Raw genomic sequence first — 20,194 nt, 5'->3', positions numbered from 1 at the left:
TTCACTTATGTCAAGTTTATGAATTACCTTTGTGAAACCACAACAGAAAATTACTTATTACATCCGGCAAGTAGTTCATTCAGAGTTCCAGCAGGGCTAGCTGCAACACAGTTCGAGGTCGGAATTATTCCCTCGCAACGGATTTGGAGGGGGTATAGTAAAGCCCTTCTTTGTGAGAATGGTTAGTCTACCCTTATGTGCGTAACGGTGCGTAAGTGGCGTATTGTCGAATACGCATTGCCTTGATTTATAGATCTATACGCTATTGTGCGATACCCTTAATTATAACCTTAAAACTAACGAAGAACCCTGGGTTCCTTTAAGGGGATGAAGGACCTTTAGCTGAAAAAATACCTGTCATTTAATTTTTTTCATATTTTGTATATATCTTATTTAGTATGTCCCACATACTATAAAGCAGACACATCAATAGGTTTCTAGACTTATATCTGAGAAATTGAGTGACAAATACCATACCCCACAGTGTCTGAGCGGAGTTTTGATTCTCCGTGTTTCTGGGTCCATTACTCGGTCGATAATTGAATTTTTTCAGCATAGATAAAAAATATGCCAGCGGAAATGTGTCTTTTAAAATATTTTAGAGTATGAATAGGGTTAAAAATTCGAAAAAGCAAGATTCTTTTGTAACACCACATCTGGAGACGGAAATTTACGTACTTTTTAAGACAACTTAAACATTAAAAAATTAATTTGCAAAAAATCCTATCATTTAATATTTGAAAAATTTACGTCGAAGTGTAAGTTTGTCACTGTATTGATTAACTGTAAAGATATCGATTGGTGAAGCTGAGCTCAATATTGCACGGGGCAAAGTTAAACGAGTCATGATCATGAGAAAAACGTGTCAGGTTTACATTTCTCGAGTACGGGAAAACCCAACTATGACGTCACACATTTCTGAAATAAGCGAAATAAGACATACCCATGGAACATTCTCGTCAACAACCATGTAAAAATATTTTTTGCGTTCTGCAATTCACAAAATACCCCACCGAGTACATATTATGGCCCGTTTTTATGATTTTATACTACCCGTTTTTACCATGTATGATCTTACTGTACTAAGAGATCCACTATGACGTCAACGACGCGCTGGACGCGCGGTGTAGGGAAACGGCAGAGTGGATTAATCTATTCCGTAATTTGATAATATTTGCAAGAAATTTTAAATGTTTTCAGATATTTTTATACTAGATGGTGAACGCAAACAAACAGTCAAAATATTATACAAGTACTGTGGTTTCAATCTCGTTTTGTACATATTTCTGAAATCATCAGAGATTTTGACGTAAATCAACTGAGTCACGTGACCATACATCCTTCGTCCCCTTAATTTATGTTGGTTATACAAGACAATACTCGACGGTTTCTTTGTAATAAGATTGAAAATAAAAAAAAACAAGGACAAAGCAAAGAGGAGCATCCCATCGCAAAAATCAAGGCAATTTGTATCCGGATGCAAATTATGTCAGTTTCGTTAGGCACAACGCACAAGGACAAACTACCTTACGATCCACAATAAGCGCGTTACTCCCCTACAACTCTGTATGGTATGAATGCTTTGTCAAATCAGAATGGTGATATGTATATTAGAATTTAAAATGCCAGAACTGTTCAGAAAATTACGTTATTTACGCCAAATAATCAAATTATTAAAGGAAAAAGGGATTGCTTTGTACGAGTGGTGTTTGTTATGAATTTTTTTAAAAATATTTTCAGAAAGAATGCCTGTCTCGGAATTCTTTTTTATTTAATTTTCCCATCAGAAGTGTGTACTGTATGAGACGCCATTTTATTTTGATTCAATCACACGAAACGTTATATAAAACAACAATAAAGTATATAGAGCCAAGTTTACGTTCCCAACTTGACATAATTTTGTTCATAACCTAGAGATTTAAGTATACATATAAAACAGGAAAGTTTCCGTGGCACCATGAGATAGAGAACGTAAAACATGTCACGAAACATATGGCAATTGAATTGTTGGGATAATTTGGTTCTAATTGACAGCTCAGACTAGACAAAATCAAATCAGGGAAGATCACGAAAGAGGATGTCTAGGGACTATTAAGAAGGATAACGAAATATTCCGAACGGACTGGAAACACTGAACTGTTCCGAAAGATGTTTACGATGTCATCCAAGTTTTGTAAATGTTCACTTTATTGCCAACCATTTAAGATAAAAAAAACCTTTCATTATGCAACATAATCCTTTCCTTTAAAAATAATATCCCTATATGAAATCTTTTATTCAATTTAAATAGTATTAATTTCAATTAATATCATGTCTTAATCACTCTAACTTGCATTACCTTTCATGCTCTTCCAAATGATGTACCAGAATGGGCAGATGTCATATGCACTATTATGTGGTGGTTGTATTGTATACATATATCTTAAATGGGTGAGTAAGAATGTTTTCCCCCGTTCTTTTAGAATTATCAATTCTGGAACGTTTTTTTTAATAAAAAAATTAGTCGTCGTAAAGTGATGTTAAGGAGGCTGGGGGTCAACAAATTAACCATCAAATATAACAATACATTAGATATGATATCTTAAGCTGTCAACTATCGTTAGGCTAAAAAAAGTTTCATCCTTTTTTTAGTTTTAAAATTTGATCATTTTGTTTATCTTTATATGGAGCTCTTCTTCTTAAGGAGATCAAAATAGTCTGAAATGGCCACAACCACCGAGTCCTCTTAATGAAGTCGGTCGTCCAAATAGTATGTCATTGTATCCAACATCTGTATTCTACAAAGAACCAGGCATTGCCTTTCTGGGAACATTCTTATAAAACACCAGTGAAATTCTGGAAAAAATGTGTTGTGTATATACAAGTATTTACATATTTATTGTTTTAATGAGAACATTTATTCATTATTCATATCAAATATTTCATAAATGTATTGATAAATGGCTGTACAATTCAATATGAAAACAAAATTACAAAACAGATACTGTAACTCTGTAAAAAAAAAATACTGGATCGTTCTTTGAGACAGTCTACATTTTCACAACTAGAAAGTAATTCCTGACACGATGCAGTGAAATCAACAAAAGGTCAGTCTAATACAGATCTGACAATTTCTATTAATTTTCGAAAAGATAGAAAAATCAAACGTCTTTTACTGATTTCTGAAAAAAGTTTTTATTAAATTAAAAAAAAAAAAAAAAAACCATCTGAGAGAGAAATTTTCATTAAAATATCCAACCTGATTTCATTGTTGATTTTGAACAGAACAGATTTTATTAAATAAATGCCGTTCACGAAATCCGGGGGATGATGACGTAATTGCCTGGCCCCACGTGACTGTTGATTCTATATACAAGCATTTTCATCACAACACTCTCTAATCAACAGAGATCTAGCATTCTAGCAAACCAATAATTGTGATGCCAACACTCTAACATGCAGAGAACACGCTACGATGGATATTAACATATAAATCTAAAAATGGTAATGTGAATTCTTTCAATTTAAATAATGTTTTCTAAGTTACATAATATCAATTTTGAGCTCAGTTGAAGACAATTATTTGGACGTGGGTTGCTACTTTTCACACGAATACTCCACCATTTGTCCAGCGCCGCCTAGTGGCGATCACCTAGTACTATTAAAGGTTGTTAATGGAATGTTACCAAAATGTACGCGTTTTACCCCGTCCTTCTTAATAAGTGTATCGTAAATTGCCGTGTCTGTTTCTGAAAGAAATAGCAAACAAAATCTAAATAACATATTTTGATTTAATTTCAGTTTAATTCATGATTCAGAATAAGCATAAAATTCAACAAATATATCACACATTATCGCATGACGTGAGTGAAAGGGTGATTAATACATTACGTAATCATTGGTGTAATTTCAATAACCCTTGCCCCCAAATCAATTGGCAAATAAATAAAGTATATCTTGACAACAATTATACATTAATGTTCTTAGTGAAAGCAGTTGACAGTTGATAGAGTTTGGTACCATACATTTAAAACAGGAACACACCATATGTACAAAACACTGTGCACAATCAGTAAGTTCTAGTAGGCTGTTAGAAAGTACATTAAAGGGTCAACAAAAAAGCAAAATAATGGAATGATAAGAAATGTAACGCCCTAAACAATATATGATCGGGTTAGTCGTGCAAAAGCATTTTGATACAAAAAGCTATTAACAGTGAATATCACGGGTTAAAGTAAGCATTTTGAATCACTTAATTTTCACCATATAGTCATACGACATTGCAGTACACGTTTTTGTTGTTGAAGCTCACGATCACATTGTGACTTCAATACTTCAGATTAGCAGTAACTATACATAGTGCTTTGACATACCAACACTGACAGACTTTTATACAGTTAGAACTGACCTATGGTTACACCACAGTCTACAGCGGGGTGGATTAACTTGTGAATGGTACCAGATTGTAATCATTCTTACAAGAACTCGTAAAACGCCATGTCTTGAAATCTGCGAGTATTAGAAGACAGATTTTTATTTTCATTCATAACCGTGTCAAAAAAAATGGCATGGAAATATCCGTTCTGATAGTAGATTGTATACATATAGAGTCCTGTACACAGAACAAACAATGAATAAATGGATTTGGTGAACACCATTCGACCCATGCTCATAAATATTCAGCACTATGTCTCCGCCCCTTCTTGTGAATAACAGGTGACGAACTGGCGTCGTCTACTGACTCAGTGGTAGTGTAAATGGTACAACCGTTTCCGTGGTGTTTTTCTGTCAATGCGTAAGTATTAGAGCTATTTCTTAATAATGTGACAGGAAGCATACCAGGTTTAGATCTGTCCTTAAACTTGGCGCACGATCCGCAGGGACAGCAACAAAAGAGTTTGACAAAACCATGTCTGAACCTGAAGAATGGTAAAAGAAGAATGTCAGCATCACGGATAATAATAATTGGAGGCTTCGATTAACAAGGCCCTTTGAAGAGTTACTACATTCTAAAAGTGCTTATAAATTAATTCCTAGCTGCAATAATGTAGCCCTCTCCCTCTTTTTTTTTTTGGGGGGGGAGAGGAACATCAGATAAAAAAATCGGAGAGGGCTACATTATTGCAGCTAATTAATCCCAAAAAAAAAATTGGATGTATATTATAAGAAACTTTCACCAACCTAGAATTCATCCAGCAGTAAATGATAGGGTTATACATGGAGTTGCTCATAGCGAGCCAGTAAATCACATTATACACGTGTAGTATGTGCTCCCAGTTGATTATGTCTGTGGTAGATTGGAGGAGGAAGTAGATGTGGTAGGGCAACCAGCAAACGGCGAACGTCACCACCACTACGATCATCATTTTTACCACCTGTAATAAATCAACGTAAAGGGTGAAGATAATGAAAAGTTATCGATCTAAAAAAATTATAAACAATACAAATTCGTGAAGAGGACCTCTGAAAACTCCAGAGGTGGAATTAAGAGCTTAACATCCCCCGTTAACCAGTCAAGCCTTTGATCATTGCATTGATCAAGTTGACGAGAGTTTCCACAGTCAAATTCAGTTTAAAGACTAAAGGTTTGACAATTGGTATGAAACAAGTCAGCAAAAAAAAAAAAAAAAACAATGATAGTTTATATTTAAATCAATTCCAGTTAAGTGTACCGTTTTGTAATACGTCACAGCCTATTTTGACATCTACGCACAAGGGAAATAGTACACGCCTCCTAACCGCAAGCTTTATTATTGGTTGTTTTTCTTCACCCCTGATTGGTTGCTCGTGCAACAGACTATATTTCAGGGAAAATCACAGACAAGAAACATGAAGCTTGCTGTTCGGGGGCGTGTAATATTTACCTTAAGCGTCACTATCAAAATAGGTTGTAACGTAATTGCAATAAAGTATACTTCACTGGAATTGATAATATTTGCTAACGAGATCATTATAACGACCATAGAATTTTAAACGAGGTTGTTGAAACCCCTGTAACATCAACTTATCAGTGAGTAGCCTGTCTCGCTTTAACAATTGATCGTACTCAGAGAAAGCTCATAAACAGAAGAAGTTGGGAGACTTAAACACCATAAACAGGTGGTAGTGGAATAAGAAGAGTTGACGATGAAAAAGCTGAAATCACCTAGTATGTCTATATGTACAGTTTTGTTATTAAATGGCCTATAGGCAGTAAACATCCGAATTTGAAATAGATGTTTTCATGTAAGACTCTGTGGTGTCTTTAATCTCAAGACAAGCGAAGACAAATGGAATATAAATTTCATATAATCGAGTGACATATCACTCCTTGTATAATTATGCTAAATTAACGCTTTATCTTATCTAATCAAAATCAGTCTTACGCAGACTGATGCGTCGTCAAAGCGCTACCTATGATCTGTGTACCTGCTTGCAACCTCTCGGATTTTTCTGACCTCAGACAATCAAATAACCAAGATGATCGCTCAGATTTTTTTTTTCATCGTGCCACTGTGATACACATGTTTACTAAATGAGTGTGTTTCTTGTTCTTCTTGGTTTTTCTTTATTAACAAACAAGCATTTAAAAAAATATCAAAAACGATAAAATTTTCGAAAAGTTGATAAAAAAAATAATGAGTGGCTTAAAATCCTCTAACAAGATCTATATCTTTACAGAGATAGGATTTTTTGCATGACAAACAATCTGCTTAAACACTGAAAAATTATCGTGTCAATGTGGCATAGTACGTAAAGTGGTTCAAATTAAAAAAAATAGTTTGATAAAAATACTCAATTACAATTGCTCAACAGACATATTAATTTGAAAAGGAAAGGTATTGAAGCATTACCTGTACATACATGTTATTGAAGATCAAGATTGAACTAAAGTCTAACTTTTCAAACCTACTATAGAATTTTACTGAATATGTCATTACAAAAAAAAAGTGTAATTCATTTTACAACACAGTTTGAAATACTCGATGTTTTTTCCCATAAATTTTTGATATTAGTTTTAGAGGCATTCGATCTAATTAAAATCAGATCTTCTTAGATTCGTGTAGAGTGTATACAGCAAGAATCTAAAAAGATCTACATGTGTATTTCAATTGGACTGCACAGATATTTTAGATGGGGAGACTGGGCGATTCCCATTGTATATTATTATTTTTACAAGAATGATCTCCTACTGGTTAAAATTGCTGACCCCGAATTCTTCAGAAAACAAAATAGTTTGTGTTTTGTATAAATATCTATGTTCTCAATATTTTCAAGGAGGTCCAAAAAACCCATGGGTAGATTTCATTTATAAAATTTTAACCTCTTGTGGGTTCTCTAACATTTGGTATGAACAAAGTTCCATTGACAGAAATTGGATACTTGCAGCAGTGAAGCAAAGATTTATTCAAAAATGGCACAGTGATATTAATAATTCATCAAAAGGTCAAATTTACAAAATTTTTAAGAATGATTTTGGATGTGAAAAATATCTAAGTGTTTTACCTAGTAAACTCCAAAAAATATTAATAAAATTTAGAACCTCAAATCATCACCTCCCAGTTGAAACTGGTAGATGGTCAAATATTCCATTAGATGAAAGAGTTTGTAAATTGTGTAATACAGGGCAAATAGCAGACGAATTTATTTCATTTTAGAATGAGAAAGAATCTTTTACAACCCAGATATTGTAAAACGCCAAATACACTTACGTTTTGTGAAATTATGTCTACGACAAATTTAAGATCTTTAAAAAACCTTAATATCTAAAATAAACGACACCGTCTGTCCTCCATAATTTAAATGTTACCATACCCTCTGTTCTTTTTTTTATTATTCTTTTTTCATTGTATGTTAATTGCTACATGTATACTTTGCAAATATGTTATGCCTCTCATTTATGCTATTGTATCATAATTATATTTATTTTTCTCACAATTATGACGACTAATTTATATATTGTACCTCATGTACCACTGATGTTGGTGTGAGTGAAATAAATGAACTTGAACATGAAATATACGGAATGGCAATTATCATACGTTTTCTCTAATATCAAAAGTAATTGCATGGAAAGTAGATGACAGATACTTAGCACCTTCCTACAGTTTGCAAGCCCCGAGTTCGAGTGTCATACAAATTCCTTCTATTTACCCATTTGTAGAGCTAAATTGTTTACAATCTTAAAAATGGATGGTCTTGTATATTTTTCTGTCTTCCACTAATTGTAGTAACATAAAATTTTTCAGGGATATATAAAATACAAAATACAGCATTTCTACTTTTAACTTGATAGTTTTTGTCGTTTAATTTGCTAGGAATTTAGGGGGAAAGGTTTTATTTTTTTTTCAACCAGTTTACCTTTTCGCACAATTCATCAACAACTTATTAAAAAATAAAAATTACACAGAATTTTTAAATTCATTTGATATCATTTAATTATATCTTTTCTCCATCTTAACCTCGATATACCAAAAAGCAATTCGGTGCTTTCGAATTAAAGCAAATAAAACTGAAATAGAAACCATCTCGAGATGTATAAAAATATATATATCTGCTGATGTTATTGGATCGTAAAAAATATACAGGATAAATTGGTTTAAGATAACAAAGTGAAACAATATCGATTAAGAATTCCCCCTAAAAACTAGATTTACTAGTGTGAATGACTGGTAAGAATCTCAGAGACATACATTAGAACCCTGGTTAATTTGTAACGACAGTTGGTTTGCTGAGATGCGCCCTACTAATGGTGATGCAGAGTCATATTAACTTCGAAGGAACGCAAGAAACATAAAGAATCTTTTAACAAATTTCATTAGAAATATCACACGTGGAATTTGTTTCATCACAGCGGATAGAACACAGCGAACCCGCTGTTCTGGCTCGCGCAATCCTTCCAGCATTTTGCCTACATTTAGGATTTCATGCTTTTGTAAAATAGGAAATCACTGTGTTCACTTCGACTAAATCAGATACCATCTAAACTCATTGAACATTATTTCAAGAACTTAATGGGCAAACATAAACGTTACTGTTTTTCGCAATTGAGTGTCTTAATGCAATTATGTCTATCATGTTTTCGTTATAGATTCCTAAAAATCAAATTTTCTGTTCGAATCGGTGCCAGATTCTTCAATCGTTACAAACATCTGCGGAAACACAAGTATTTGTCAATCAGTACTTAACGTCAGAAAAGGCAAAAACAGAAACTTGAGTCTCTTTTATAATTTGACAAGGTTTTTTTCTTTAGCAGGAAGCTCCCTCTTTATACCAATTTATAAAGCCTTCTTAAGGCGCATCCCTTTTCTTCAATACTTCTCATTAAAACCAGACTTGAATTCGCGATGTGGCGATTTAAAAAGAAGATTTTTTTTACTTCTTGGTATCTTTCCAGTTTACATCATTAAATCATATTAAAAACAAATGTTGACATCGATAGGAATTTCATATATTTTTTTTCTTCAATCCATAGAAAGCACATTAACGTTCAGAATAGAGAAGAGAAAGCGATAAGAGGGATGGTTTCTTGCGATGAGTATCGTATTTAATCAAGCAGACGTAAGGAACCTTTTATAACTGACAATATCAGATCCTAACGCGAGCATATCTAATGCAAAAACCTCTCTGAAAAAGAACGTATAAACAATGTTGTCTTATCATCGTTGCATCCTTGAATTCCAGCGTAACGATATCGCCTCCGATAAAATATCTTTATCGAGCGATTTACCATCCAGTGTACCCTTAAGTTCCTCTACCAGTACACTAATGGCCTTCCGCTTGTTTGAGAATTATGTATGGGTCCCTTAGCTGCAGTATCTAAGGGTTATGTAACGATTTTGTGGTCTCCGTGATGGAGACTTTTCCAGGCATTTACCGTCCTAATGTCATCATTAATCAAAAGAAAAGGCCACACAAGCCAACTTCTACAGAACTATACAGGAAGGTCGACATGCTCAGCTGGGGATTTTGTTAACAATTTTATTAAATATCTATAATCTTACTCTCCTGTCCCTTGTCCCGTTTACATCATATTGCAGCGACTCTCGAATAGGGTTTTCGGTACAAGATAAACAAGTAAGCCTACAGTCGCCATACCCAAGGCAATTTTCCATAAAATGACAGTTACACAAAAACCAAGTTCTCCATATAGAACTGGAAGTCATCACTGAAAGAAAGATTCTTGGTTTTCTTTTCTTTTTATTAATCCCTTTAAAACCAAAATTATGTACAAAGTGCAAATCTTGTATTATATACGTATGTTCTTGCAGTGCTGGCGGATGCAGTTGAAGCCAATTTTCTTGTCAAAAATATTCTACTTTAAAAATTTTAAATGTAGGGTCATACAGGTCAAAGGGATCATACAATATTGAATTCCTAATTAGAAATCACAACTGAATGCCTCCCCTTTTAGGGTTTCCTGAAAATTATTTCTACTGCCTGATATATCTAGAACTTTACGTTTACACGGGCCATTTACTGCATTAAATTGTCACGTGACTTACTCGTCTTTTTGAGCGAATCCTCTCGTATTGGACAGGTGTGTTTTCCCCAATGGCTCTACTCCCCCAAAGCTCCATCCCCACTCGGGCATACGTCACTGTTAACGTCACCAGCGGAAGTACATACGTCACTATCATAATAAGGACATTATATCTGAAAAAGTAAAGTTTTCGATGAAAACACGACTCACTGATAGCATATTTGTTAATTTGATTGTTATCTATCAGAAATAGACATTATAGCTGACAATCACTGGCATTCCCCAGTAGTGTAATTAACTGTGAAAGCAAATGCTAATTCAACATTCATTTTTTTTATATATGTGGAAACCTTGTAAAAATATGAAATTATAGTTATAGCTTTGCAATATTCGAAAAAATCTTGAGTGCAAAGATATGTTAGATTCTCTACAGAATTTAATGGCATTTGTAAATATAAATCATATAAAGATTAACAGAAATGCCTAAAGGTTCAAAGATACCATATTAACGGAAGTGTGATTCTGAATCCGGTTATCTAAAATATCATCCGATTTTGGAAAATATAACTCTTTCTTCAAAATTAAAAAAAAATGTACATTTCGGGGTTTTAACAGGTCAATGAAATTTAATAATAAAATTTTAATTTTTTTTTTGGGTTTTTTTTTTTTTTTTTTTTTTGGCTTTTTTTGTTTATTGTTTGTTTGTTTGTTTGTTTTTTTTTTGAATCTTTTTTTTTTTTTTTTCAAAATTAAAGTCTTTCACTGTGGATAATTTTAACTCTATTTTTTTCATACATGCATCACTAAATCAACAAGGAAAATAAAATATTGAAAGTATTGCAACGATTTTTTTAAAACTCAGTTGTAAACAGACAATGTAAACCACATCAATAAAGAGTCAATAAATTTGAATCTGGGGGAATTAGGCCAGTCATATGCCTATGCAAGGGAAAGTACAATATCAATCTAAAAAATTCATACAAATTCCAATTTTTGTAAAATTTTGGAATTATCTATAACCATATGCACACAGTAACGATAAAACCTGAATCAAATGACTTAGAAATTGATTGCATTTAACCCACCAAAATGGCAATACTTAATAATTAAATTATTTACCGTCAACAATTATATTTCCTATAATAAACACGTTTTCAAGATATATCATATTTTAAATTGTAAACAATAATGGATAGACCAGTACGATAAGGTTGTTTATTAACACCAACAACAGCTCTACATTAACATTAAGTAAACAATCAACTATAAACATATATTTAACAAATAACACGCAGTATGAAATGCATAACATGTTAAAAGATTCTGTAACGATAACCGCAATGTTTTAAAAACAAAGATATTGTCATTGGGACAGTACTATACAAAGTTTAAATGTTTAAGTAAATCGTACCACTATGAAAATTCTGATATGCTTACAGAGCTTCAAAACCCGTGTGGGCATATGACTCGCCTAATCCTCCCAGATTCTTTAATGATATTTTAAAATCATCCACAAATCAAGCGTTCCATTAAAATAAGAACAGCTGGATAATTAATAGAAGAAAGAAAACGCAGCCTTCAACTTCGACACATTCTATCATCACTAATTCCCAAAAGACATCATTATTTTTGAAAATTACACAGTAACATTTTTACTCCACTTGATTATTTTCATATTATCGAAAAAACAGGAACATTCTTACATCAAAAATTTGGTCAAGGCAGCCCTTTGAAGAAAAGGTAGATTTTATTTGCTCTCTCTCTCTCTCTCTCTCTCTCTCTCTCTCTCTCTCATGAAGTGAAAATGACTTATTTTTAGAAAATTTTTATTTTTAACAGTAATGCAAAATTGGATGTAAGGACTTTTTTTGCAAAGCATAAATGCCGTTTTTCGCCTCTTTACAAGCAATTTATTTTTATATGACTTTGTAAAAAGGTTTGTAAATATTGTATGGCTATTGAGATTTTACGTATGGGAGAGGACTAACTTGTGTCCAATCCCTTTGACATATTGTCAATAAAATATGTTCAAAACAAAAAAAAATGTTTTGCTCTTGGGGGGCCCGAATTAAGTGACAAATCAAAAAGTAAAATAGGATGTAGACAATGGCATTATGTAATTAAGAATCTGTGGTATAGATGGAGATGCAGATGGGTACCCTTCAGTATTATAGAAAAAAAAAGGCAGTGTCGATGTTTTGTTATGGGGAATCCGTAGTATGTGTCCGATCAAAAAGTAAAATAAGAGGTGCACAAACGGCACTATGTAACAAGCAATCTTTAAAGGTATCATTAAATTTCATTCAGTGGTATTAGAGGAGTTGCGGACAAGAGATGGGTACCCCAAAGCGTATTAGACAGACAGACATACAGACAGACGGACTTGCATCCCGATCACTATATACCCTTCCATTTTTCAAGAGGAAGGTATAACAAGGAAATCACGGTATAATAGAAGAATGTAGGTCGTTCATGTCTTCGAGAAACTTAATTCTTGATTTTTTTTATTTAATCAAGGTTCGTCATTATAAGATAACAGCTCAACAATACCTTGGTACCAAGAGTCATTTTCAGGGTTGTTTTGAAATATTATTATTTCTCACACAACCCTGGAATTACTAGGTAAATGAGTTGCGTCAAGCGAAAAGGGACCTTCGTGACATAAACGTAATTACGTCACAATAGCGCTTCAAAGACATGACGTCGCGCCGGTGCGTTTGTCGATAAAAAAGTTTCATACGATAAAGCAAAACAAAAATTTATTTGCGTAATATGAATGTTGAAAAATAGACACGTCTGTATCTGCCCGAAATTCAAAAAAAAGTATTGTACAATGTCGTCAATTTATAGATTTGCTGGTTATTTTTCCCATTTAGAGTGTATTAACTAATTTAATTTTTGACAGTTCATGAATGGCCTTATTCGTGAGAAGTGAAAAATGTTCATGAACAAATCCACATAAGTGTTTACCTCAGTAAGCTCTGAAGAAAATCGCGTCATTGGCATTTCCGGCTGAGCTCCAGACTCTACAGATAAGTGGTCTCCTGCATTTATTTCAATGTTGTTATTTTTTTTGAGGGGGGGGGGGGTGTTACATATTTCACATTCCAGGTTGTTTCTCCGTTAGTCAGAAAGTCAAGTTAACTGATACAAGCATAGTTGCAATAGCATTTTATAAATACATAGTTAGAATAAAACATGAATGCAGCAGCTAGTTAACTGTCTGTAGCAATGTCACAAAGGATGAAGTGAACTTCTGTACCTTCACCTTTGGCGCAGCACTCTGAGGTTTGAAAACTGACGTAATAAAATGCGAAAAAAATCAAGTTGACATTTTCAAAACTAATTTGAAGTCTTGTATTCATTGCCTAAATTTATTGAAATAAATTAAAACTAAACATGGTGACTCTGGGTTAAGCTGATATTTATAACTTAAAGTCGAAAATTAAGAGAGATGATTTAAAATCAGACTGATGTACATAAGTTTGAAGTTTCCTTATTATGTTTAAGGCAAATACAGTAGTTCCAGACATTTTAAGCTTATAATCTTGCATAATATTGTTTAATGAAATGGTTTGATTACCCCCTCCCCCTACACAAAAAAAAACGCCTTTTTTGGATGTGCTTATGTTCGTTTTATATTACCGGGGTACTACGGAAAGGGAAGCTTTTCAAGGATTAATTCCGATTTTTTTCTCTTTCTATCTGTTATTATCTCACTTGATTTTTTTTGTTCAATTAATTTGTTTTTTGTTTCAATTGTGCTTATTCACTTTTACTTTTACGTATTAATTTATTATTAATTTCTTTTTTTTTATTTTGACCATAGCCACTTTGAAAATACAATGGTACATGCACCACCACCGCCCCCCCCCCCTTTTCCTAAAAAAAAACATCGCTCCTATATTTGACCAATTTATTAAGTGCCTGATCATTGCTTCGTTATCCACATCATCAGTCAAGTGGTGATGAATTATTTTGTTTTTCAAACAGTATCTCAATGGTTCCTTTTCTTTCTCATACACTGTATATGTATTTGCAGAGGATCATAAGAATTTCATATTTGGAAGCTGTGCAACCCCTTTGTTAATGTCGCTCAATTTACACTGCGATTGTGTAATCAATGATTATTTACACTTGTGCATGTTGTGACCTATTAATAATATCGTCTGATGAATCCTTTTTTTATCCCTGTAAAATAACGTACTTTTATAAAGTCCTTTCCCACAAAAGAAGATGATTTCTATATGTGTCTGTTTACTGCATATGATTTTATAAATATAATTTTTTTTTCGAATCAGGTATTGGAGATATTTGGAAATTTTTATTTTAAGAATTACCGACCCTGTCAGAACCTGAATATAAGAATAAAAAGTTGGATTTGAAAAAAAAAAATTAACTATACGTTTTGTAAATTAGATCCTATAATTATCATTGATTCGTGCACGTGACTTCATTTCTTTTTTTTTTTTGGGGGGGGGGGGGGTTATCACTCGGAGCTCCTCGGATGGCTTGTACCTGTTTGATTGGAGTGAAGCGGAGTCAGCCGAGGATTGTCGATTGTACACATCACTCGTATGCATAATAAATAATGCCAAGAATAAATTTAAAGAAATTTCTTCCGATGGAAGCGTGTATATACGTATAATTTATTGTTTGTTTTTTCAGGGGATGAGGCCCATGTATTTTATTCCATTTATTGTTCTCACTGATACAGCTGAATATGAATAAAACTGATTGTTTACATCGCCATGTACATGTATGTAACTGTGTATCAACTGTTTAGATTGTACAGTTAGAATGTCATCCGGTACCAGTGATTTGGTCAAAAAGATATTGCATGAAACAACGTACCAACTCGTGACTGAATGGCACAGAAGCAAAGCTTATACATACGTTAATTATATATATACGATTTTAGTATACTCCAAAAGTATGAATTTAACGTCCGACTTTTAATATTGTCCAACTGATTGTTTTGCATCAAATGTAGATATATAGATAACTTTTTAGTGCTAAACAAATTCAATTCCTCGATATTTTTAACATGAGAATAAAACACAATATTTATCTTTAGCAAAATTTAAACAATCACAAGCACTGAAGTAACGTGTCTTTGTTCCAAGCACAACGTGCCCGGTGCATTTTTGAAGAACCCCCCCTCCTTCCCCCATTTCCTCAATGTACAAAAATTTTATTTCTTTAACTGAAAATAGTTAAGTCATATTTATTGATACAATGTTCATATCGGAATATTTTCTTTAATTTTAGTATCTAATGTTTGTACCGATATATTTTATTTAATTTTAGTATCTAATGTTTGTACCGGTATATTTTATTTAACTTTAGTATCTAATGTTTGTACCGGTATATTTTATTAATTTTGCTTCGTTAGAGGAGGGATAAAACAAACATGCTTAATCTTATTTGAATTGGAGGATATTCCACATTTCAATATAATTTTCAATTTAAATAAAATATGAGGACATCGTTTTTGAAAGAAGTATGAAATAATACCTGAAAGTTGCATACCATCACCCCCTAAAAAATTTGTTCAGGGAAGTACAACTATGTCATTTCCATAAAATATACATGTAGGTACTGCTTAAGTGTTTTTTTTTTTAGGAGACGGGTTTGCTGATTAAAGCGAAAGGGAAATAACAATACGTTGACCGGGATCAATCGATATCCTAAAGACCTTACTACATGAACATAATTATTTATTTTACTCCCTTGCAAGCAATTGTAAATACTCTAGGTCATTTCTGTGAATATAAGTTGTTATTTCTTTCTTGGAAAATATCCGTGTTGTTACAAATGCCTTGCGAGATAACTTCAGAGTAGGAACTTGTTTGGTTTTGTATGGTCAAAGATTTACCCCCTTGTACATGTAAAGGATCCTTTCAAATATCAATTTTTAAAGATTAAAGCATGCTTATGTTTATCATGTTCATGTTGTAGAAAAAAAGATGAGATGGTGCCGTTGAATATATTCTTTGAAAATGTACAACTTAAATGTTCTTTATTATTTCAATAATGGCCTACATACAACCCGGTAGATAAAATTAAGGGGTTTTTTTCAACAGCCTTATCGCTATTTTACAATGTATACGATCATATAAATGCTAAAATTTGGGGGAAAGACATTGAAAAACTTAAATAAATGTAGAAAAAATAATTTCTAACTAATACAAAAGGGTTATTTAGTAATAATAACGTTCCAAATATCAATAACGTTATGTGACGTTATTCAACGTTTTATAGCGTTATATTGATAATATTGCATTGCTTTCAATTTGAGTTTTAATAGAATTTAGAAGGTTTACAATAAAAAATTTGGTATCAAAATATTCAGAAAAACTAGCTCTTTCAGGATCGGTTAAAAAACGATTTTCGAAAATTTTGTCACGAAGGTCCCTTTTCGCTTGACGCAACTCAAATGTAAATGCATTGTGCAAAGCCGATAAAATTGCATGATTATTAAATTTCTGTTGGGTTTAATTTCAAAGACGGTTACATTATCAAATTAGGATAATTAGGACCCAAATCCATGAAACAGTAAAGAAACATGGTTTACGATGTCAGAACGAGCTTGTCTTCCATTATTATAGGATAAAATGACGGACACGACAGAAAATCCTCTCTAGTTTCAAAGAAAACTAATTATTACTTCAAATCCGAAATCAGAAGTTAGTTTGTTTTTTAGTAGGATGAGCAGGTAAAACACACAGAGGAACAATATGCCACGATCTCTTTGTACAGGTCTGATAATTAAAGTCTTCCATACGCAAAGATGCCAAGATCTGTATGGTATAAAAATCAACAGAAAGCACGCTTTAGAACTTTGCTTCTTATCTCTATGATTATAAAGCCATTAACCAAATATCAAGTACAAAATGGAAAAGTGATAGCCAAAATGAGGCGTGATTTCGGGATGAAGGGATGGAGGGAATGAGGGAGCAGTTAATGGTCTTAACGAGGAGAAGGCTTCCTAAACAGAGATATTAAGAAGTTCTGGGAAAGGGTCAATACTTTAAAATATGGAAACCCGTATCATAAGAGTACTTATAAGATTATAAATATTACACCTTAGAAAGCTTCACTTACAAAAATAATCTGGAAAAAGATCTAAACAAAACAATTAGAAATACGCGTTACTTATTATTGATCTCTACTCTGAATTCTATCATTAAGCATGTATGTATCTACACACATATATTTAAAGACATGTCCTTAGCTTTATTATTTCTCAAAAGAATTCCCTAGAGAAAGTCAGATCCATTCTCCATCTTCGTGAACTCAGAATCGTAATTAGGATTAAACCGTGTCTACCCTTCCGAAGCATTATCTACTAATCCTTGTCATTAATTAAAATAATATACATATTATACTAAGAAAAGGTATATTGAATATTTTTTCGGAAGATTTAAGAATGGTAAATTGATTTTCTCTCATTTTTTACCATTTGGAAAACTTTGAATGATTCCTTGGCCGTTATAAATTAAGGTACGAATCGGTCATAGTTTGATAATATTAAAGATATATATGCCGTGTTAAACAGTATTTTTGCACAGCTGAAATCGAACAAAAATTTCTGAAGTATGATAAGCTATCAAAAATGAAGCATTCTTGCAAATTCGACAAAATATTATTCGGTATTAACAAAGTACTGGTCGGGAAAAGAACACGATATTCTCATGCATATTCATAAAGGACTGACGTTTATGCTGGATCTGCGCATGTGCGCGGGAAAAGCATCACGAGAATCATCAGGTCCAGGACAATATTTTTTGTGACGTCTGTTCAACGAGGAACACAAATAGACAAATCAGCTGAATGAGTTGTATTTAATGCATTTATGGTTTCTACATAAAATACTACATGTGTTTTTCGAAAAGGCTAGTTTTTTAAATCGCTCTCGGAAAGACTTGATGCATTATGTACATTATTATCTACTTATCCCATGTTCATATTTGCATACAAATGATTAACAATGAAGAAAATTAAAGTTTTCCCCACTCCATTGCATAGGTCCATTTGTTTAGCGTTCCCCCTGCTGTACTGCTAGTGGACATTTTTGGTTGGGTGAACATTTACAAAATAGCGACTATGGATCTTCAGTACGGAGCACATTATGCGCAAAAAATATTTTAAAGACACCTCGTGATTATGAATATTTCAATAAGAGGCGGTTTTTTATCCGACACGGAGAGAAAATAATTTTTACCAAATAATATTTCATAACTTTTAAAAGTGATGGAGTGGAATTGTCTTATTTGCAGAAAGTATATAACTTATATAATTTGATGAGACACCACATATATATTTATTTCTTTTAAAATAAAACACTAATACGGCACATATATCTTTAAATTTCGGCATCTATATTTTTTTTTCTTTGTAGAAATCATTATACACTACAAATAGTAGTCCGCGTGCGCATTTGATAATTAGATTAGAAATTAATGCTAAATTCCAATATTATTTAGCATTTTGGCAGCCACCGACAAAATTTCTGATAAAAGTTATCATAATGAAACTATCTTTCAACGTGAAAACATCAAACAAGAGGCCAAAGAGGTACTTTTCTGTTTAATAAGTTATTTTTGTATTTCGTGCAAAACTTAAGTATATTAAATCGTATCAATGCATGTAAATAGCTTTTCAAATGTTATCAGTTATTTTATGACTTGGCAAAATCATCAATTACATCTTCAAACACATGATTTTTTTAAAATGTCATTTGTTTTATGACATTCATTTTAATGGGAGTAAAGTCTTTAAATCGTCATAAATTAGAAAAATTATCTCATTCCAAAATACTTTTTTTTCAATTAAGGACACATAATTTAAATAAAATAGAAAGAAATAACGTATGTCAAGTTTTTATCAAGTTTTCTTTAAAGTAAAGTATATGAACACACGATTCCTTGAATTTGTAATAAAAATGAGGACCCTAGATTGGATGCTTCCAATTGCTCGAATTTGTAAAAATATGAAAAATCCATCCCTCCAGTGATTTTTCAGGGGAAATGAGTTTAGTTAATGAGCAAGTACAAAGTCCAATTAAATTTTGTACATACTTTCCTTTCCTTAGTTATTTGGAAGACGAAGTGAAAAAAGGATATTATTTTTAGGAGTTTAACGAAGAGCAATTTTTAAACCCAGTTATTCATTTTCCCTTTTATTACCAAAACAGTTTATGGGCCGTAAAGCCCCTGTAAGCAATGTTTGAACACTAAAAACTCCTACAATATAAAAGGACGAATGATTCCATGCTGGACTCTGTAGGGTTAAAGGAATGCTTGCTCTGGATATTAATGATAAGAACTGAACACTAAAAACAACACTGACCATTATTCACAAACATGAAAGTATGATGCTTCCAATTACAGGACGTCGACCTTATGTTAAGGTGGAACAATTTTACATTCTCGTCAGTAATCAATGAATATTCATTGCGAGTTAGAGAGGAGAGACCCGTTCTGTGATTGATTCATGTGATTTTTATGTTTGCAAATTTTCCTTGCTTGCGCAATAATTCCCAAATGTTATATACAGAAGGATGGTGCCTAAGAAGAAAATAGTGTGGTATGATGGACAGTTCCCAAGTAATAAGGATATACATTTGTTTGAGGTCAGGAATATTTTCACGATGAAAAGAAAACACATTTTGCTAGCTTGTACCTTTTTCTCGGGAATCCGCGCCTAATAAACTTAGCTAACCGAGAAAACAAGCCAACAGGATTCCTA

General features: G+C 32.7%; 1 protein-coding gene across 3 annotated transcripts in view; it reads right to left on the bottom strand.

The window, feature by feature from the left end:
• Nucleotides 1-2,874: 2,874 nt before the first annotated feature.
• LOC134243330 (tachykinin-like peptides receptor 99D) overlaps nt 2,875-20,194 on the bottom strand; it is a 29,926-nt gene continuing 12,606 nt past the window's right edge. The window contains exons 3-6 of one of the 3 annotated variants that reach the window (XM_062725594.1): nt 10,464-10,614; nt 5,161-5,354; nt 4,819-4,898; nt 2,875-3,728 (exon numbers count right to left, since the gene is read on the bottom strand). In XM_062725594.1, the coding sequence (XP_062581578.1) occupies nt 3,628-3,728; nt 4,819-4,898; nt 5,161-5,354; nt 10,464-10,614 (526 nt within the window). In that variant the 3' untranslated portion in view covers nt 2,875-3,627. Of the gene's footprint in view, nt 3,729-3,756; nt 4,899-5,160; nt 5,355-10,463; nt 10,615-20,194 lie in introns of those variants that run through there. The other 2 variants (XR_009987007.1, XM_062725593.1) reach the window with 2 other exon arrangements.

The sequence above is a fragment of the Saccostrea cucullata genome, unplaced genomic scaffold, assembly GCF_032062105.1.
Source record: "Saccostrea cucullata isolate Sc308-1 unplaced genomic scaffold, CSIRO_AGI_Scuc_v1 ctg133, whole genome shotgun sequence".
Taxonomy (NCBI): domain Eukaryota; kingdom Metazoa; phylum Mollusca; class Bivalvia; order Ostreida; family Ostreidae; genus Saccostrea; species Saccostrea cuccullata.
This window is presented reverse-complemented; position numbering and strand designations above follow the sequence as displayed.